This window comes from Ictidomys tridecemlineatus, chromosome 11, assembly GCF_052094955.1.
Source record: "Ictidomys tridecemlineatus isolate mIctTri1 chromosome 11, mIctTri1.hap1, whole genome shotgun sequence".
Classification (NCBI taxonomy): domain Eukaryota; kingdom Metazoa; phylum Chordata; class Mammalia; order Rodentia; family Sciuridae; genus Ictidomys; species Ictidomys tridecemlineatus.
This window is the reverse complement of record NC_135487.1, coordinates 52,532,519-52,555,184: the sequence shown is the minus strand read 5'-3', so window position 1 is coordinate 52,555,184 and position 22,666 is coordinate 52,532,519. Positions and strand designations below refer to the sequence as shown.

The following is a 22,666-nucleotide window of genomic DNA, read 5'->3' as shown; positions in this document are numbered from 1 at the left end:
GATAACAATTCTGATAAAGATGTGCCTCAGTCTGGCTGGGCACAAATCACAAGCCACTCAAGCAGGAACAAACTTTATTTTCGAACTCCCGAGAACGCCCCGAATGCGGCCTTCTCTGGGACACACCACACACCGCACACCAACGGGAAATCCCTTCTCTGGAAATCCCTCCTCCTGCACTTCCCCAACCAACCCTGCAAGAACTCCAAAGTAGCAAGCCAAGGTAGACAGCAGGGGTCTAATATACAATTGAATGCACAGCTTAACATAACCATCATCATCTCAATGGCTTGCTGGTGACACCTCTCAACCACTCCTTTCTGGCAAAGATGCCATGCGTCATCAGGACTGGGCTGTTGCCCTCAACAAAGATGAGGTGAGGGGAAGTATGAAGGAAGGCTACCCAGAGAAGGGGTAATGTTTTGCCAAATACAGAAGGAGACGTAAGAGTTTATCAGGAGACAGTTCTTCACTGGGGTGGGGGAAATAAGAGAAAAATGGCAGTAAAGATACAAAGCAGGAACCCCTGCTGCTGATTTAGCTGCAGCTTAGGAGGGAAATGTGGCTAGTGCCTCTGGAGATGTGGACAGGAGCCATAGCACCTAGGCCTTTGAAGGCCGTGTTAAGAACTTCATGCTGGGTGTCTGTACTTACAATTTTGAATATGCTACAACATGGATGAAGCTTGAACACATTACAATAAGTCAAACAAGCTAGTGACAAAGGGACAAATGCTGCATGACTCCACTTATTTGAGGTACACAGAGTAGGCTACCAGGGGGAGGGAAGGAGTGGAGAATGGGGATGATTATTTCTGTCAGCGATGGTGAAAAAGTTCGAGGATGGATTTTATGGTGATGGTTACACAACAATGCAAATGTACTTAATGCCAGTAAAAGTGATTAAGTGATACATTTGTTATGTATATTTTACCAGTTTGGAAAATAGTGAAAAAGGAAACAAAACACACACAGATCTAGCATTCAGGGAAACCAATTTGAAGTTCTTTCCTATTATTAAAATTAGATGTGAACAAAATGTGATTTCTTTGCTACTGTTCCATAATGATGTTACTATGTATTGAAAACAAGCTCTGTGCCAGAAATATGTATGTCATAGAGAAGGGAAGATGCAGGTTTAGAGAGGTTATCTAACTGACCCCAAAACACGCAGCTGGGAGCAGGGGACATTTTAAGAAATTCTAGAATTGCAACTGAAGTCTTTTAGACTGCAAACACCTTACACTTTTATCAATTCCCAAGGGGCTTGATTATCTTGCTACTTTTTTGGATATGTCAACATCTTTCTTAAAAAAAAAATTCCTCCTCAAATCTTCAGAGAAAGAATTGCTTCAGTGTATTCTGAGTTTAGAAAGTATGAGAAGTCTGAGGCCTTGCAGAATGAAATGTCTGTTGTGTGCTTACTGTTTAGTGACATCTGATAGTTTTAAAATGGCTTGGATCCCTTGTAAGAGAGATAAAAACAAAAACACCCATACCACCTCCACAAAGCAAACCACATTCAAATTGAGTCTAGACTCAACAAACCATCACTACTCAGCCTGCCACCTGTTACAGCGAGGGGTCGGCACTCTCTTTGCGGCAGTAATCTGGAGAATACGGCGGCTAGCCCGGGCGGCCCGCCTCGCACATTCCAGGTACACGGCCCGCAGAGACCCCTGCACGTGCTCCTGCGCAGGCGCAGGCCCACTGTGTAGCTTTCATCCAGGGCCGCTTGGTACTCCAGTGCCCCCGAGTGGCTTCTGCCTCTGAGCGCCGGGCTCGGGGTCGTCGCTGCCCCTTCTCCAGGTCCTCCGTAGCCCCTGCCCTGGCCAAGCCTGGCGTCCACTCCCCTCTAACCCTGCATTGCACAATGTGGGAGCAAAGTCCCCGAGGGTGTGAACCCGGCTTTCCCTGCCCCTGGGCGGGGACGCGCGGCGGCTGTGCAGGCAGCGGAGCCGGCGAGCGTGCTGTCGGCGCGATCCGCAGGCCCCGACCCCGCGAGTTCCCCGCAAGCCGCGGCCGCAAACCCCCGCGCCGCTAGGCTCCGCCGCCAGGCCCGCCCGCCGCTCCCCTCCCAGGCCCGCGCCGCCGCCGCAGCCATGGCGGAAGTCCATAGACGTCAGCATGCTCGGGTTAAAGGAGAAGCCCCCGCGAAATCCTCCACACACAGAGATGAGGAGGAGCTGGGGATGGCGTCGGCCGAAACGCTGACCGTGTTCCTGAAGCTGCTGGCCGCCGGCTTCTACGGCGTGAGCTCCTTCCTGATCGTGGTGGTGAACAAGAGCGTGCTCACCAACTACAGGTAGGGCCGCGGCGGCGCCGGCCGAGGCCGCGAGGAGGAGCGGGCGGCGGCGCAGGCTCCCTGGACTTTGGTTGCCAAAGTTGAAGCAGAGTAAAGTTGGGCGGGATCCGGGGGAGGGTGGCGGCGGGGCCGCGCCGGCCGGGGCTGGGGGTCCGGCTCCGCACGTGGAGCTCCAGACAGCCGCGCGCTCCGGGCCGCCTTCGGCAGTGTCTGCCATGCCCTGGGTGCAGCGCCCTCCCTGAACATCCTGCCTTTCGTTGCCTGGAGCAAAGTTGCTTGGTGACTTTAGGGGCCCTGTGCTTGCCTGCGGGGAAGTGAGCGTGAGATGCGCTCCTTCCTCCGCGCAGCCTGTCCCCGCGCTGCTGACAGTCTCTGGGGACGTGCGCATCTTCACGCCCATTTACGATTATTTTGCTGCTGTCACGGGGACTTGGAGCAGAAGCTTTTTTTTAAGGTGTGAAACCGTTGAAAAGATCTGTTTCTTAACTTCCTTGAAAAATCCGTTGCAGGCAGCCTACCGAAATTGTAGAATCGGACAAGATGAGACAAGTGGCCGCCCGAGGCTATAAAATCAGCGGTATGGCCTCATAACCGACAGGATTTTTTTTTTCTCATAAGATTTTTATTTGAATAAAGGACAGACGTTGGTGTGGATTTGTATCAAAAGACATTTTAAGATTGTCGGTGCAAAAGTTGAATTCAGAGAGCTATGTTTGGGTTTTCTGACCTTTTTCTTTCTTTCTTTGCCCTTTTTATAGATTTCCCTCCTCGCTATGTGTTGGACTTGGCCAGGTTAGTTGGAATCTTCAGCATTACATGGTTTTATGTTGTCAGAACTTCTCTGTGTGTCTTTATATGTAGAACAGTGCATCTGTGTTCTCTGTTTACAGATGGTGGCTACAGTGGCAGTTCTCTGGGTGGGAAAGGCATTCAGAGTAGTCAAGTTTCCCGACTTTGACAGAAATGTACCTCGAAAGGTAAAAGATTTTTTTTTTTTAAAAAAGTAGTACTTTGTTTTATGAGAAGGAGTCACTGTATTTTTTTTTATTCCCAGCCTTGCATATTTAAAAACTGTAACGAAATCCACCTCTAGATAGAGCACATGTTATGAAGTTAAAGAATAAATGCAGTAATCTGTGTTAGAGAAGTTCACAGTCTCTGTAAAATTAAGGAAGCAAAAAACCCCAGGAATCTTTTTTGTTTTAATTAATGCTCACTTGTTGGGAGTGCAATAGTTCTGCAGTTTCTATATCCATCTAATTTAGCCAGTGTATCCTGCATTCATTATTCTTGGGTTTATTTTCATGTTCTTCTGTCTACCTCTGCTTGACTCCACATCAAGATAAAATGCCTGCCTTTTTCTGCTGATATTAGAGCCATGTGCTAATACATTATCATATTTTAAAGCAAATAGTGTTTCTGTCCTACATTGGTCAATCATATTCATATTTCTTTTCTTCCCTGTCTTCCTCCCTTGCTTTCTGCCAGTTTAGTGTTGTGTCTCAGAGAATAGTTAATATTGTTTGGGTGTTTCCTGGGGCTCAGAATTGTTTATGAGAAGTAATCTTAAGTTTCAAGTGGAAAGAATTTGATCATAAAAGCAAAACTGTTTCTGTTTGAAAGGACTTTGTTTTAGCTATCTTTATTATTGAGTTTTGTTATCCCTTTTTAAATTTTCTAGACGTTTCCACTACCTCTACTATATTTTGGGAACCAAATCACGGGACTGTTCAGCACAAAGAAACTGAAGTATGGATAACTTTATTTTACTAGTGAGGTTAATATAATGTGTTCTTAAAGTTGTACGTAAATGTCAAATACTTAATGCATTGTTACTGATTCTGGAAAAAATGGAAGGACTAGAAAGTTTTTGTTACTAAATAATGAAGGTTGCACTGAAGGCTTTAGTGTAAGCTCATTTCTTTTGAAGAGAAAGAATAGTTGCTTTATCCTGTCTCATTTTGATGTTAGAGGTATTTAAAATGTTATAAAATGCTATGATAGGGGATTTTCATTATTTTCCCAGACCTGCAGTAGTGAGAGATAAAAGGCTTCTGGGATTTCTCTTCATTAATATAGTTAATTAGTACTATATTTTAGGCAGATTCCAAACAGCAAAAAAGGATGGAAATGAGAACTTTCAGTTTTTCTTCTCACATGAAATAGTTAAAATGAGATGGAACCCTGATAACAAATATGATTAATATCTTACCCACTTCCATGTAATTATAGAGGCAGCATCTTTACTTTTAGAAAGAAGCAGTAGCTCTCTCTGACTACATTGTCTATTACCCTCTAACCTTCCAGTTCCTGGCTTCTCCCCTTTGTGGTTTGTGATGTTCCACAGACACCCATAGGAAAATAGTTTGACAGAAACCCATGGCTCCACTACTTCCACATGAGCTGAAGCTCTGGCATTTTGGATAATCATGAGTAGTGAGATCTCTTGAGAATCAGTGGCATATCATTTTTCATTTCCTCCTTTTTTTAAAGCAAGTAACCTGACAGGATGGCCAGGGGTATCTCTGGGGAGAGTTCCAAGTGAGACAGATTTATTATCATGGGTGGGGCATTCTTTTCCATCTCATTACCCCACTTGGAAAGAAATGAAGGTCTGCTGTGAAATGCTGCTTATAGTTTGCTTTTTTTTCATCCATTGCCTGCCATCCATCCATCCATCCATCCATCCCCTACCTTTGTTTGCCAGCTAAATATAAGGCACTTTGTAGTGAGATAAGACATATTCAGAAATAACCATATGTTTATTAGTGCAAGCAAATTGCTCTAGGAATTTAATGGAAGACTTTCACAAAAGGACAAGCAAGGAATGCTTTATGGGGTAAGATTTTCCTAGGTGTTTTGGAGTGGTCTAGTGAAGAAAGGTGATATAGGCCCTTTTACATTAAAGACTAACATCTGTATATCAGGATGTTTGTATACTTAGCAAAGTAAAATTTAAAAATACATGTATTATTTATGATGTATGATTTTTTCCATTGTATAGTTAATGTTTCTCACTTTTAGTAGTTTTTTAAAAGCAACTTTTTTAGCTTTTTAAATCATTTATTTCTAGAGAGAAGTAAGGATTTAATTTAATCAGAAGTTAATCAGCATGGAATTTCCATAGGAAAGGAAATGATTAGCATTATTTTAAATTACCAATTTGAAAAATCTTGGTTAAAAAAATGAATTGAACTTTATTTTACCTAATCATCTTTGTTTTTGCAGCTTACCAATGTTTACAGTTTTAAGAAGGTTCTCCATCCTGTTTACAATGTTTGCTGAAGGAGTTTTACTCAAGTGAGCAAAATTTCTAATACATCTTCTCTTTAAACAACTTAAAGCACCTTGAATAGGTGCCCAGCATATGTGAGATATTAAAATTATTTGTCTTGGTTCTACTTCAGCTCTTGAGAAGTTTAAATTCTTTCCTTGCCATCAAATTGATAGTTTGTGGGAGCAGTAGTTGGGAAGGTTAAACGAGTTGGAAACCTATCTGAACTTGAGTTTTAATTTTCTACAGTTTCTGTTGTCTACTGCTGCCACTGAGTGAAGCTGGTTCAGAATCACAGTTCTAGGTTTTAAATAGCATTTATATCTTTTACTGAAAATGTGTGTTTCCTACTTATAAAAATCCTTACTTACAAAAATGCCAACTCAATAACAAATGGTAAGAATAAGAAGAATGACTGCAATTAATTACATAGCAAATTGAGTTTTTGCTTCATCAATGAGATTCTTTTAAATATCCAGTTCCTTGGAAATATTTAAAATACAATTGTTTATGGTTTTTTTGCCTGTTATGAAATATGTCTGTACAAATAATAAAGTCACTTATATATATTTTTTTAATTATCTTATTTTGTAGGAAGACTTTTTCTTGGGGTATTCAGATGACCGTATTTGCAATGATTATTGGAGCCTTTGTAGCTGCCAGGTAAGATGAGGGCCTATAGATAGTATATTAAAAATTGTCAATACATTTTGATAGTGAATGATCAATTACCAATCAGAATAATTTTTTTGTAGCCTAAGTAAAAGTCGTGTCTTCTTCAGAAGTTAAATCTTTGGCTGTGTTAAGGTCAAGGCTGGCAAAATTCAAATTTTTGGGATTCTTAAATTCATGTAATTTAGGATTTGTTATTCTCCTGTACTTACTGAGTACATACTGTGTGCCACAAAATATTTTCAGCATTCAGCATTCAAAATATTTTCACATTATTTATGTATTCTTCATAGTGCTGAATGCTATGGGTATAATTTTCCTACTTTATAGTTAAAGGAAACTTAAAGTTCTATACTTGCTCAAGGTCACACTGCTAATAAATGCTGGAGTTTGAATGTGTGCCTGAATTCAGAGCCTATGCGATTTCATAAACCATGTGGCATTCTTTTACTTTGCAAATTTTTAAAGAAAATGGTGTCTGCTCTTTTGTGAGGTGAGGCAAATGACAATGAATACCTTGACTTATGGAATAATGACTAATATTATTGCTTTATTTGGCCTCACTTAAGATACATTACAGATGTCATTACTTAGTCTTATTAGATTACTGGAACATTCCCCCTTTTTATAAAAGTTCTAGTTTTAAAGTGTATGAGGAAAATACAAAGCAATGATAAATGTTTAAGGAGATGACTATGCTAATTGTTCCGATTTGATCATTACACATTGTGTATGTATAGAATTATCACACAAATACCCAAAATATACATGATTATTTTGCTGCAGTTTAAAAATAAATAAAGAAAAAAAATTACATGGGGAAAATGTATACCCAAAGACAGAAAATGAAAATGATCACTAGAAGCCTGATACATTTTACTCAGCCCTGGGCATGCATATATGGATTTACGGATGTCACAGATTCTACCTGACATACATTTTCATCTGGGTATTCCAATGGATGCTCATTTACTTTCATCATATCCCTGTGGTGTAACTGGGGGAAGTATAATTTAAATTCTATTTTATCTTACATCTCCAAGTGAAATTTCATTCTAAAAAAGAGAGGGTGGCAAAATTTGTTACCAGAATTTGGTTTTATAGCCAAATGTTGTATTTGTTTCCTTGGAGAAAAATTCTACACTAGGTTTCTGCCTTTCTTTTTAAAGGTGTTCTGCTAACCTCTGAACATTTTGAAGCATTTCCTTGAAGCCAGTGAGATCCAAAATTGTACAACAGGTTTATTCAGGACTCACTTTGGCCTGCAGAAAGCTTTGAGGAGGGTTTCTAACTAGCCCTGCTTAATTAGAACCTTTGGCTTGTGAAAAAGATGGAGAAGAAGAGAACCTGAAGTTAGAGTGTTGCCAGATGCTTGGATTAGGGTTGTGCATTAGGCTAGTCCTGTCTGAAACTGCAGCAGTATGCAGCTCCTCAGGTTTTGGTTCCATTTAGAAGTTCAGCTACAAGCATTGTCGTGTCTCTGCAAAGTCATAGAATGTGAGGCCACCATTTTGGCTGGGGTGCTAAAGTATGCTGAAGGCATACTTTGCTTAGATTATTCATTTATTCTATTAAATTTACAGATTTCTTATCTTGTGCTTACTACCCTATTAAGTAGCAGAGATTTTCAATTTCCCCAGTCTTACTAGTTTTACCTCATTGAGTAAGTATTTGAGTTCCTACTATGTGCCCTCTCACAACTTACTGTGATCCATACTTCAGAAATTCTGCCCAACTACCTGTGGAAGTTAGTCCCATCTTTTGCGTGAACTTTTTGAAAAATGTTATGTTAAGAACTTTTGATTTCCTTATTTGTGAAAGTGATGCCTTCTGCCTGATTTGGTCTGACTTTGAATTCAGAACAGTTTACTATTAACTGGCATAATTGATTATTCCTTATGATGTGTTTAAGCATTAGTGTTTTTGTTTCTAAAATAATCCCTGTTGAGTATGGAATTGCCAACTGTGACCAGGACTCAAGAAATACTAGTAGCTGATAAAATAACCTAGTGTTCATTTAGTTGGAAAAGAAATGTTCTTGCAAATATTGTAGTTCAGACCTATTAAAAATTAAATGCATGTTCTTTAAATCTAACTTATTCTTAAAGTTTTGCTTATGTTTTGCAGCTCTGACTTGGCATTTGATCTGGAAGGATATGTTTTTATTCTGATAAACGATGTACTGACAGCAGCAAATGGTGCATACGTAAAACAAAAATTAGATTCAAAAGTAGGTAGCTATCTAAAACTTCTTTATTAGATATTTACTGATGTTGGGAATGGTAATAGCAATTCATCAGGGTAAAAAGTATGGAATAAAGAAAAATACTTAGAAGGGATGGGAGAGACATGGGGGTTCTCTGAGGGTAAATGCCTATATTCTGGTGTTCACATAAGAAAGTTTTTAAATTAGCAATTAGGTTTTATTAATGGCTTTTGGGAAGGGATTATGGGAATATTGACTTAGAGCGGGGTAGGAAGGTTACAAAGTTCATAGAGAAAAATGTCATAAATGCTCATGGCTCTGTTCTGAAGATACTTGGTAAGGGACCTGTAACAAGAGAAATATCCTGAAGCCTTTGGGCAATCTTGAAGGGAAGTGAGTGTTGGAAGGCGCTTGCAGAACAGGATGACCTTTGTGTACTTGCCCGACAAATGGTAGGAATCCTGAGGAAGCATTAGTTTCTCTCCCTGAGGGGTACTGCTGAGTTTCCTGGCTTGGATCTCATACATGACCTTTGTACATCCAGCTCTTTGCCTTCTATTGGTGGCATGGACATGAAGGCATTTCAGAATATTTTTTGTTTGTTCGCTATATACTTTGAGTATGCAAACATTAAATTTATTTTCAGATCAAGCCAGACCATCAGAAAGCTGAGTATTTGACCCACAATTCTTTTGATACATTATGAGGTTGTATTACAGTAAAAAACAGGTATATAGAATTCAGCTTGCTGCATCATAGGGTTGTTTTTGAAGGAGTTGTTCTTGATTTCATAATGTATCCTAGGTGAGTACCCATATGAGATTTTTATCTTAGATGTCACCATAGTTTTTCCTGAGCAGCTGGTATGTTTTTATCTCATAATTTAGTCTTATAACTGATGATGGTTTTATCTTATTTTCTACCCGTGTTTTATCTTCAGTCAGATGACCTTTTCTGCTTAGTTCTTTTCTTTAATATTTATTTTTTTAGTTGTAGTTGGATACAATATCTTTATTTTTTTTATTTATTTTTATGTGGTGCTGAGAATTGAACCCAGGGCCTTGCACATGCTAGGCGAGTGCTCTACTGCTGAGCCACAATCCCCTGTTCTGCTTAGTTCTTACTCTGCTATATTATACTTACAATATTTCTGAAATTACTTCAGGTCTTTTTTTGAAATTCAGATGATAAATAAATATAAATATCCTGTTCAATAGTTATAATAGTATTGAGTTGGAATCCTTTTGGCCAGGGCTTTGCCTTCTCCTCCAGAGAATTACAGATTGTGTGATTATCCCATTCATTATTCTCAGAGAATTTAAAAAAAATATATCCTTGAAGAACTAGGGACAGTATAGATTTTTTTCCTATACATTTTCCCTAAGTATGCCTTTTATGTCTCATCCTTCATTTATTTGCCTGATGACTGTATGATGATTGCATTTCAAAGGAAGATGCTAGTAAACATTTTTGCCTTTATTAAGTAAAGAGAGCAGATAGAAGTTTGGTCTTACTCTGGTGTGTGTGTGTGTGTTTCCTTTTAATCCACTTACTGCTTTGGAGAATAAATACTAATTAAAACATTTATCCAGCAGCTTCAATTGTCTGAAGCAATGCTGTCCAATAGAATTTCTTTTGATGTTGGAAGTCTTCTTTATCTCTCTCTGCTGTTTTTTACTAATAGCCACGAGACATATGTGGATATTGAGCATTTAAAAAGTGACAGATATAATTGAGGAACTGAATTGGAAGCTTTATGTAATTATAATTAACTTTAAATAGCTACATGTGGCTAGTGGCTACTATTTTTGAACAGTGCAGTCTAGAATACATCCTAGAACCTAAGGGGAAAAAAAAAGTTCAGAGTATTTTACTCCTAGGAGAGACATTTAGTTCCTCACTTAGAAATGACTTAGAACTTATTTACGTTAGAACTTTTAAGCTCATTGATCTGCTTTTCATTTCATGGATTACAATCGGCAAACTAAAGTGGCGTTCTGTTTAGAGGCAAAGGCTTGCCAGTAGTGTAAAAGATAATCTGCAACAAGAGAAACAGAAAGAAAAACTCTGAAACAGACACAAATACTGATGAAAAAAATAGCACAGGAGCAATTAAACAGCATTAAGGGCAGCACTGTATGAGAACATGCTATAGTAATGTGTGTTTATGATGATGTCCTAAGTAAAATTTAGTTGGTGAACTGTGTTTAAGAAGTTTGGGAGAGTTAGGCATGGTAGTACATGCCTGTAATCCCAGCAGCTCAGGAGTCTGAGGAGGAGAATCACAGGTTTAAGACTAGCCTCAGCAACTTAGTGAGACCTGGTCTTAAAATAAAAAAAATAATAAACTATGAGGGTGTAGCTCAATGGTAAAGCACCTCTGGATTCAATCCTCAGTAACAACAACAAAAAAAAAAATTCAGGAGTCGGGAAGAAAGATACTGAAAACAGGGCTGAGGTTGTGGCTCAGTGGTAGAGCACTTGGCTAGTACTTGTGAGGCACTGGGTTTGATCCTCAGCACTGCATAAAAATAAATAAATAAATAAAAGCATTGTGTCCATCTACAACTAAAAAATATTTTAAAAAGTACTCAAAACAGTTAAAATGTGAAAAGAAAACAGTTTTGGCATTTCTATTTTTGTTATTTGTCAGTTATATGAATGATGTGAATCATTTGTTTGCTTCTATATACATCCTCCATTCCTGGATAGCACATGTCTCTGGCTGACTGGGCACCTATTCTTAAAGATTGCTTTGTTTCTCTATGGCATTTTGCTTGCTGCCATGCAAAATGAGGTCCACTTTTCAGTTTTACTTGTGACCATAAACAATTAATTATTTGGTTTATCCTAGTATGGCCAACATGGAGATACTTTAAATAAATCATAAATTTTATTACCTATAATTTCAGGACTACTTATAATCCTGGTCCTGTGAAAGTGAATCATACAGCATAAAGCTTAGTGCTGCATTTCAGACTAGAATGCATCTGTTGAAATTAAAGCCTTTTTAACTTAAGAAAGTCACACGAAATCATACATCATCATCATCATCATCATCATCATTATTATTATTATTATTATTATTATTATTCTAGGAGCTGGGGAAATATGGTCTCCTCTATTACAACGCACTGTTCATGATTCTGCCCACCCTCGCCATTGCATATTTCACAGGAGATGCACAAAAGGTAGGACTTTCTAATTATGGTTAAATGGCTATGTTGATGAATTACTTTATTGTTTTTGACCAAAAAAAATAGACTGTGGGGTTGTTAAAAAGAAATGTGCTTATTAAGTAACCACACACTGAGAATTTACTCTTTAGTTTACTTATGTCATGCTAACTTCCTTCTTGGCATAAGTGCTGGAGAGTACTAAGGTGCCTCAAAATAGCTCTTGTCAGCATAAAAATAGTACATGCTAACTAGTGTCCTTTTCATATATGCCAGAATAGAGGAAGGGAATTTTTACATTTTTATTAAACTATAAAATAGGAATCTTAGCAAACTATCCTAACCCTAACCCTAACCCTAACCCTAAGCAAGATTCTAGGCATCACTAGAATTTTGTTTCTCTGACAATTGTCATCTGGCTTAAATTCCAAGTTGTTTTTTTTTCCTTAGGAGATACTTATTACTATGTGGTGCCATGACCATATAAATAGAAACTAATGTTGGTAACCAATTTCTGCAAATGTTTAGTTAAGTAAATCCAAAATAGAGTACTAAAGTAAATCTAGAGAAGAATTTTTCTCTAAAATAAACCTATATTCCTAGGGAAAAAGTTAATTCCCTATTGTTAGAATTTATAACATTTTGCAAATCAAATTGAAATTTAGAATCCTACCAAGGATTTCTGTCCCAGATTCTTTCTGATAATCCCTCTGGCTAGTACTTCATCAAATACTTATTACTCATTCATTCTTAAGATAGTGATGATGCCCACAGATCAGTGAAGGCTGAAATAAAAGGTTTTTGAAAGCAGTTAGACTATTGAAAACTTGTTCTTGAAACAAAGACAGGATACTGATAATTTATGAAACATAGTTACATAAGACCTCTTTCTTTTAAATAATTGGCACATATCATTTTGAATAGATGTGTAAAGTTCTATGATGTGACCTGGGTACTAGAAGATCTAGAAATGGCCCTCAAGTAGGAAATAGAGCTAACTGCTCTGACCAGTTGTGATGAGTAAATTTCTGTGACTGTGAAGAAAATGGTAGGAAAAACTAGCATTTTTTGAATCTGTATTATCTGTAAGTTGCTTTCTATATATAACATAATAGCTTAGAAAGTTTACATTATCTCTAGTTTACTAATGTAAACAGAGGTTCAGAGAAAGTACCAAAGCCATACTAAGGGGTAAGGGGTATAGGGTAGGGGGATGGGGGGTTGTAGGATCAGAATTTAAACCCAAGCCTTATAGCAAAGACTAGGGTCTTTCCACAGTGGTCTGCTTCCTCCTAGCAAGACCCTGACTGAAGCACCCTTTACTCTTTGGAGTAAGAATATGATGTAAAATGACCAGCCCCTAAAGGCAAGATGGTTCCTTTTCTCTAGGCCAATTTGTATATGAGAAAGTTGGAAGAATTAATATGGTTAGGTATTCTAAGGACCTAGCAAAGACAGAATTTTCATTATATTAAAACTTTGACCAATAGCTTGTAGCTACTGAAAAAATTGACCAAAGGAGACATTTCTTCATTCCAGAATGATGACAATTTATGTAAAAAGTTATAATTTGCACATTTTGAAATTCAGTAACTCACATTCATTTTGAAATGCTTTAGTATAGTTAAGAATGTTTATTCATTGTGTGAAAATTTGCTTTGTCACCTATGTTAGATCTAGATTTCCTGTTATTCTTTTCTTCTATTTCTAAGCAGAAGAGTAGAATTTTGAATAATAGTCTTTTGTTTTTCCAATAAAAGTGCCAGGCAAAGTCAAGAAAGGTTTATTTTAGAAGAATAATGATTTTGAAGAATGTCAGTTCATTTAAATATTTTCCAGTTAGAATGATAAACTAATTTTAGAAATTGAACTCATTGTTTTATAGTGAAACTCCATCATTATTTTGGATTTTGTATAAATGTTTATTCTCATTCTTATTACTAATAAAATATTTATTGTGGTACAAATGGATATTGGCTTTCTTACAATCCCATGCTCTTTTTCTAAACATTCTTTCCTTAACATCTTCTCCATCTCAACATTCTCATATAGTTAAAGACTATTGTATATCTCACTGTGTTAGACTCAGAAAATAAGAAAAAAGAAGCTGCAATAAAATGGTATCGTCTTTAAAGACCGTACCATCTTATTAGGGAGCAGACTTGCCATTCTAAGAGCAACATACTCCTTACGGTTTAGATGTAAGGTATCCCCCAAAAGCCTAGGTATGAGACAATATCAAAGTGCATGCCTATTAGTAAGTACTATGAGTATTCAGGTTAGGAAGGAAATGGTGTGAGTTAAGTATCAATAATTGTTGTTTAATGAGGTAGTTCTTGTTTTCTTTTTTGTTTAATGTTTTTTTAGTCATAGATGGACACAATGCCTTTATTTATTTGTTTGTTTATTTATTTATTTATTATGTGGTGCTGAGAATCGAACCCAGTACCTCACACTGGGTTTGATCTTTTTTTTTTTCCTTTTCAATTCTTAGAAGAGCATCTGTTACATAATAAGCACTTAATATATATTCTTCGAAATAGCAGTGATTCTGTAACTGTAGGCAGGTAGGGTGTGACTGGAGGAGGTGGGTCACTGGGGGTGTGCCTTGCCTTGGGGGCTTTTCTTTTTTCCTTGTATAGGAGCTCTTCCTCTTGACCACTCCTGAGCTGTTTCCCACCACTGTACTCTTCTGCCATGATGTTCTGCCTCACCTCAGGCCCAGAACCATGGAACTGGCCATGTATGAACTGGCCATGTATGTATGAGTGCTGGCAGGTACTCTACCACTGAGCCACAATCCCAGCCCAGTTCTTGTTTTCTTAACCACCAAATGCAATAAGCAGTGTTAGTCTGTTTTGGGGCTTGTTTTAGAGACAAAACTTACAAAGGTGGTTGAGTGATTATTTTTTTATTTAAAACAGTCTGTATGTAGTAGGTGGAAGCCTACATAACCCAAGGTGTCCAGGAGGCTCATAGTGTTCTACAAGAGGTCTGAGGTTTAGTTTTTCCACTGGAGGATTGATTTTCACAGTAGACAGTGGTTTGTTTGTCTGAAACCTTATCTAAAAGGGTTTGCATTAAAGAATGGGATATATGGTAAGGTAAGAGTTTTCTCTGTTCTTTCAAAGAACATATTAAGTGCTTATTATGTGTCAGATGTTCTTCTAAGAGTCTGATTCATTGTCAGATTGTCAGTGTGCTTTTCTTCCTACATGTGCATATGTACATTTGGACAAACATGAGTGTTTATGCATACATTTTAAAATGAGGCTGTTGCCAAAAAACAATTTAAGACTGTTTCTGGCCGTTAGTATACTTTACCTATTTGGTATGATGCCTTCTACCTGACAAGATACTTCAACATAAATAATTTCCCCTGATCTTTGTTATATACCTTTGTAGTAGGTTGTTATCTGTTTTTCAGATGCTAGAAACATGCTCAAGCCCAGTTGGCAAGGTTCAGAACTAGAACCGGTCTGACTCCAGAACCCTTGCTTTTTGCCTGAGTACATGTATCTCCCAAAACCATCTGCTGTCCCTGATTTACATTTTCCATTTGGGACTTCATGCAGGTACTTCTTGTAGGACAAGCCTTCAAATGTGAGAAACAATTCAGTGGTGGTTAAAAGAGTAGTATTAGAAGTAGTCAGCAACTTGTCCTTGTCATTAATTATTTACAAACAATCACTGTTCTTTCAAAGACCACATTAAATGCTTATTATGTGTCAGATGCTCTTCTAAGAATTGAAAAGTAAAAAAAAAAAAAAAAAAAACAAAGACCAAGGTCTTTGCTTTAATTGTGCTTGGATTCCAGTGGGGTGAGATAAACTACACATAAATTATATACTAAGAGCAATGAAGAGAAGTAGAGCATGAGGAGAATGAAGGGAAGTGCTGTTTTTAGTAAGTTAGCTAAGAAAGGTATCTTTACAAAATTCATTTAAGCAGATATGAACTGAATGGATTGAGAAACCAATTTGTGGCTTTTTGGAGAGGAAGTAATCTATAATCTAGATCTAGGTTGAGGAAAAAAGCATGTTCTGAATCCTGAGAAATGAGCTCTTAGCATTTTCTGAATGGGTACATATCAGGGAAAGCCAAGGTGGACCTTGAGAAAGGTGGAAGAGGAGAAATGAAAGGTGTATTCCGGGCAGAACTAAGCGTGAGCATAGGCATAGATGCAAGTGTTGTTAGAAGATAGAAGTGTAAGACTCGGAGAGGCCTTGGAGAGCATCTGGTTCAAACCTTTTATTTCATAAGTGAGAAAATAGGGGCTAGAGAGGACCCAGGTCTAGATTTCCCAGATTTCCTGATTGTAAGACTGGTGCTGTCACTCTTCTCATTATACCACACCCTGTTTCCTTCTAAATTAGAACCAGTGCTAGACATAGGAAATTGAAATTTACTCTCCAAGTAGTAACAAGTTCTTAAAAGCTAGTGATATAAGTGGAACAATGAAGAGAAATTTGGGCCTACGTGCAGAAAACCAGCAACCTCCAGGTCTGTCCCCATGCACTAGCTGATTTTGGATAAGTCCTTCTGCTCTCCCATTCTGCTTTGTCATGTATAAAATGGAGAGGTTGGGATAAAATGTTCTCAAAGTAGGTCCTTTTCTGGGAAGAGACAGAATTTATGAGCAGTAAAAGTCATATTGGTGTGGACACTACTAGGCTGCTGTCCTCCCAGCTGGCCTGAATCTAGTGCTCCCAGATAATCAATGCTGATCAACTGCTTTCATCCGTGGGACTCCTGGCTCTCCTGAGCTTAGGCCACTTATTGCATGGAAGCTCTCTTTGTATTGAATGAAAAGATCTCCATGATGAGTGGTTAAATGTAAAAGCATGGTGCAAAGGGTAGGCTTTCTTTGAGTAAAATGAAATGAAAAATAAGACACACATAGTTTATTCACTTATTTCAATAAAGGAACTGGAAAAATTATATATGAAACTAATAAAGTAACCATCAATTTTTGTGTTTGTGTGTGGGAATAGGTATATAGAAAAGAATGAAGGGACACTTCCAAACTCTTCATTTTTCTGAATTGTTTTTATTGTAGAATCATGTGAAGGTATTTAAAAACTGTACTTTATAAAGTGAACAATTAGAAAAATATTATTTTTTTAGAATAAATGATGAATATTCTGTGATGAATCCTAACTTCAAAAATAACTGGGAAAGATAGAACAAATTTATTTGTTTGCATTTTTAGAGTTGCAGATTCTTGACCTGGATGCAAACTAAAGCAAAATCAGATTTGAATTATTTTTCTCAAAGTCTCACTATTAACCTAAGTAGGCAAAGGAAGAAAAATTTTCCTCTGCTAGGGCAAGAATCCAACAAGAGGCTCTGAAGGGTCCAGAGAGGTATTTGACAGGATTGATACAATCTTTAAGGAAGAATTGGAGGTTAAGGATGAAAAAACTAAATTACCTTAAAGATTAAAAGGCAAGTTCCAATTGAACAATGCATCCCAGTGAGCACATAGTACAAGGGAAAGCCTTGGAAAAGCATTCTCAGAAACTAGTCTGGTTGTATGTGTGTATGTGTGTGTGTATGTTTGTGTTTTAAAAGTTTATTCAAGGTTTGCAAGTCTTGCATTTACCTTGAACCAAAGAACCAATATTTCAGTACTTAATGTTTTTAAAATACAAATCTTCTAAAATATTTTAAAAAGTCCCTACACATTATATGAAGACAAGCTTACTGTTAATAAAAGATATCTGATTAATATAGGTAGAGGTGGAGTGGACATCACTTCACTAATGACTTTCCAAAGTGTCAGGACAGATTGTGTTTAAATTCATTAGTTGCTGCCTCCAAAAGGGAATGTTTGCAGCACAAAGCCAGTGATTCAGAGTCACAGGAGTTGGAGCTCTGCTTTTTGGCAGCACACTCTGCTAGGTATTCTCACGTAGGAATGGAAGAACAGACCTCTTGCTGTGAATCTCACAAGGCCAGTACTGTAGGCACTGGGACATTGTATAATGTCTTCATTATATCACTAGTTATATTCCATGGCTTAGGGGAATGACAAGAAAAGTTGCCACACAAATCATCTGTCTGGAAGTGTCTCTTATGAAGCACTGCTGTTTAAATTATGAAAAAGTTTTAGGCTACTGGGGTAGCCTGTCCAGGGTGACTACTCTTGTTATTAGTCATTTTTATTTTTGAGGATGTGACTTTTCAAGAGGAGCAAGAAACTTGGTTAGTAAGTTTAGTAAGTGTAGTTTTGTCATCATACATAGGTTTTATATTGGTGGCAGAGCGTAGTGAGCAGCGAGATAGTGAAAATATCTGGGCTCATATTCTCATTTAAGCTAGGAGAAGGGGCAGAGCAGGAGAGGTAGAAAATGGTTATAATAGTATCAAGGTGGGTAACCCAGCACCACTGATTCTGGGAACTCACCTGACTTTCCCAAGGCAGGGAGAGAACTATGGCAGATCATTTGCACCACTAACATTATCTTTGTTCTGCCTTAGCAAGTTTCCTAGCAGTTTACTTTTAGAAAAGGCCACATTTTTTTCTCAATAGTTTTTTTTTTAAGAGAAAGAAATTTCAAAATAGATTTACATCATTTACAACCTTTTTACCATGATGTTCTATATAGAGTATAGAAAGCCTAAATTGTTTGTTAAGATTTTTCAAGGTAAGCAGGGAGAAATCAAAACACAGAAAATGTCTCATTTATACTTCAGATTTTAGTTTGCATATAAAATAAGTTATTGACTTTTTGTTTATCAAGTTTCCCTGGAAGTGGGGTTGCACTTAAGATTGAAATGCACAATGAAATTATTCCATGTTTCTCTTTAGATCAGGAGTGGTGAATCAGTGCAGATATTATCCTGTGCTCTTATGGACAAGGACAAATAGTCACAGTACTTTCCTTTTTGAAAGGAAAATACTGTGACTATTTGAATGTTTAGCCTCAGAATGTTTCCCACTACAGTGGTTCAGACAGCCAGAATTAATCAATTAGAGCTGGTACAAAAGAAAAAATCTTGAGGGCACAGTGGTTCATGCCTATAATCCCAGTGTTCTCTGGAGGCTGAGACAGGAGGATGGTGAGTTCAAAGCTAGCCTCAGCAAAAGCGAGGTGCTAAGCAACTTAGTGAGACCTTGTCTCTAAATAAAATACAAAATAGGGTTGGGGATGTGGCTCAGTGGTTGAGTGCCCCTCAGATCAATCCCTGGTACCAAAAAAAAAAAAAAAAAGACAAAATCTGATTGCATTCCTGGACTAGATTTTAGTTTTATTATTGTATGTCATTTTAGTGCTTAATCTTACTCAGATACTCCCTAAATCTTTTAATTTCCTTTATCTAAGCAAGTAAAGAACAAATTTTATAGTTAACCTTTTTTGTTTTAAATATTTTTATTTGACTAAAAATCTTACACAGAACATGGTAGGTCCATATAACCTTTGCCCTTTGATTGTATGACACTTTTTCACTCCTGGAGGTTTTGACCCGTGGAATTACATGATACCACCAGCACCTGTAGAGGTGGAGACTTCATTCAAAACAGAAGGAAGCCTAAGAAAGCATCTTTGTATGTTCAGTCTGTAACCACAGCCACCACTTAGCCAAGATTGCAGATCATGGAGCTTGTAGCAGAGTCCTATTTAGTTCTGTGTTATGCACAGAATGACCAGTCAGGTCATTCTCGTCACAGTGACTCTTTATCAGAGTTTTCTCTAGAGGCAGAAGTTTTGTTTAAACATTTTATTTTTCCTGATTAAAAAAAGTACATGATCGTTGTGCCTTCTGTATCTCCTATCATAGGGAAAATAAAAAGGTTTGCCTGTTGGGGCTGTGGGTGTTGCTTAATAGTAGAGCACTTGCCTAGCATGTGTATGGCCCTGGGTTCAGTCCCCAGAACCTTAAAAAAATTTTTTTCTTCCCTGCAAATCTACCACCATGAGTTAATAATGGTAGTGGTGGAAGCTTAAGTAAATAATCTCTTCTGTTTATAAATTCTGTGTATATTTATATAATTTATATATCATATTTTATTCTCCCAGTTGTTTCTAACAAAAAGCAGAAGGAGCAGATTGTTTTCTACCTTTGTAATATAGACAAGGGCTCATAGAGGTTAAATGACTTTATTATGACCTCACAGAAAGTTAATGCAGAGTTACAAGTAGAACTCCTGCTTTTGACTCACAGATCTGATAAGAGCAGCCATTGAGTAGAAAAACTTGTGTTGTTTCCCAGAAGTATAGATAGAAGGACTGTAGGCTGTGGAGCTGAACAAGCTCTTACTAGCTGAATAATTTTGGAAAAGTTACTGAATATTTCTGAGTCTGGCACATAGGAAGCTTGTAATAAGTGGTAGCTTTTATTGCTTTCTTAATGCTGTCCTTATGGTAGATGGCAGGGAGGGTGGGCTCTTGAGGTGACTAAATGGGTCATATTTGTCATTCAGCTGTACTTTCAAATGGCTGCTGCTGATATTGTTGCTGTCAAAGATCTATTCTTATGGTAAAGTAGAGGAATGCAGCAGGCTACTTGTGCCATAGACTGGCTTTCTTCAGACATAGGCCAAATACTTAGGGAAATGGGGAAAATAAATCCTCTGAGAATTATTTTTCTGTTTTTGAATCGTATAAATAGAATAATGGCCATAAGATTTATTTTAATATTCTACAGAATAGTTACTATGTCCCCAAGGGTGGGGGCTATGCAGTATATATTTGGGGCATTTTTCCTGAATAAAATTTAATGTTCGTTGTAAAGAGCCATGGACTTGGAATGTGTAGATTTGAGTCTAATATATTAGCTATTTGACCTAAAGTTAGTTAGTCTTTTGATGTCTTCTGGGGATAATATGACTTGGCTTTTTCATCTTAGAGGGTGATCATGGGACTCAAATGACATGATCTATTCAGAAGCACTCCACAAATATTAGGCAGTATTATTTATTGCTGTAGTTTTCTATTTCATTATGAGCAGACCTAATTAAATCCTCTTTAGCATAGTGCCCCAAGGCCTGACTTAATACATGTCAGAGTCGTGCTCCGTTAGCATGGGAGATTAAGGAGGGAAGGAACTCCTGTATATAGAGTATAGAGAGATTTATTTAAGGTTTTTGCTATATAATTCTGATTATTTTTTACTCTTAGGTCATCCATGCATGTTTGTGTGTACCAGATGTACATGATTAAAGATATTCATCAAGAATGTATAAAAAAAACTTAAAACTTAATCATCAGAAGACTTTTAATTAAAATTTGGCAAAAGATTTGGGTAGACTATAAAAAAAGAAATACTGATGTCAGATAAGCACATTAAAAGATACCCGATCCTTGTTAGTCATTAGGGAAACAAGTTAGAATTCTGAAATGCCACACGTCACTGACCAGAATAGCCTCTGGGAATTCTAAATATTGATGAACATGTACAATGGTGAGAGCTCTCATACAGTGCTGGGGAGAATATATAATTATGTAGCTACTTTGGAAAAAAGTTCACAGTTTATAAGAAAAAAGTTTATCTTATAAAATTAAGGATAAATTTACCAAAAGAACTAGCAATCTAATGTCCTAGATATTTACCAAAGGCAAATAATAATGTGTTAATAGACTTTTACTCCAAGGTTAATTGCAGCTTTATTTATAATAACAATTTTAGAAACAGTCCAAATAAAAGTCCATTGATTCTTGACTAAACAAATTGTGGTGTGTGCATATATGTGTGTGTGTGTGTGTGTGATGATATATATGATATTATATCATGTCATATATATATGAACAATAAATCTCCCGGAGTAGACCTTAGGTGTATTTGTATAATTACTTCTATACTTGAGTTTTCACATACTGCCAAGGAGGAAATTTTTTTGAGGTGGGGAGGAGGTACCTGGGATTGAATTCAGGGGTGCTTGACCACATCCCTAACCCTGTTTTGTATTCTATTAGAGACAAGGTCTCACTGAGTTGCTTAGTGCTTCACTAAATTGCTGAGGCTGGCTTTGAACTCACAATCCTCCTGCCTTTGCCTCCCTAGCTGCTGGGATTACAGGTGTGCGCCACTGCACCTGGCTAGAAATGTGTTTTAATGTTGGAGAAAACCTTTAACGCTAGTACATTAACAGCCATCTGGGAGAATAGCTGAGTTTAGCCAGATGTGGATGTGTGCCTTAAGAAAATAGATATTTCTTTGCACCAGTAGGGAGAAGTATAAAATCTCCCCACATTACATTTTAGAAAGTAGGATGTCTTTTAAAAATTTTTGTTGGTTCAGTTTGATATATTTGAAACTTGAACATCACTCTATCCTGGGAGTGATGCAGGGAAATGCATGCCTGTGTGTGTGTGTGTGTGTGTGTGTGTGTGTGTGTGTGTGTGCGTGCTCGCGCGCGCGCGCGCGCGCACGTGCATGTGTGTATGTGCATGTTGGGGGTACACACATAAAAGGATTTTCATTAATGAATGAATGAGCTCCTTCTGAGGGCCTGCTCTAAAATCTAATGCTTCCTTGCGTATTACAGGCAATGGAGTTTGAAGGTTGGGCCGACACCCTCTTTCTTCTACAGTTCACCCTCTCCTGTGTGATGGGGTGAGTGTTTATCACCTTGTTAGCAGGTAGTTTTCCTAGAGACATAGATTAGAGAAATTTGTTCAGGAGTTCATTTGCCTCATTTCCCAGTATCTGTTTGGGCTCCTGAGTGTGTCAGCTTAGGATAATCAATTCCAGACTCAAGTGGTCTCATAGTACCACCTGGGAGTGTGCTCTTAAGGCTGCTGAATTGATCCCAAAGTCATGTTAGAGGAAGAAAAGAGCTGATATTTATCCATTGGCCTTGTCTATAATAAGCATCATTATATTTCAGTATGCATTATTTTATCTATACATTGACAGTTTGACACATGTTGTTGTTCTCTTACCTATGAGAAAGCAGGCTCAAAAATTAATTATCAAAGTTTGCATAAGCAGTAGATGGCAAGGCTGCATTTGACTTTGGGGGTAATTGACTTCTCTCTACCATGTTGTCTTCTGTCTAGAAGAGAAGATGTAAAAGGCAAAGAGTAT

At 37.6% G+C, this 22,666-nt stretch overlaps 1 protein-coding gene across 1 annotated transcript in view; it reads left to right on the top strand.

Annotated features, from left to right (window-relative positions):
- The first annotated feature begins 1,702 nt into the window (after positions 1–1,702).
- The window catches only part of Slc35d1 (solute carrier family 35 member D1), a 45,141-nt gene continuing 24,177 nt past the window's right edge, over positions 1,703–22,666 (top strand). The window contains exons 1-9 of the mRNA XM_078026476.1: positions 1,703–2,304; positions 3,063–3,096; positions 3,195–3,281; positions 3,986–4,053; positions 5,533–5,604; positions 6,173–6,241; positions 8,378–8,480; positions 11,555–11,647; positions 22,125–22,192. Of these exons, the coding sequence (XP_077882602.1) occupies positions 2,102–2,304; positions 3,063–3,096; positions 3,195–3,281; positions 3,986–4,053; positions 5,533–5,604; positions 6,173–6,241; positions 8,378–8,480; positions 11,555–11,647; positions 22,125–22,192 (797 nt within the window). The 5' untranslated portion in view covers positions 1,703–2,101. The remainder of the gene's footprint in view (positions 2,305–3,062; positions 3,097–3,194; positions 3,282–3,985; positions 4,054–5,532; positions 5,605–6,172; positions 6,242–8,377; positions 8,481–11,554; positions 11,648–22,124; positions 22,193–22,666) is intronic.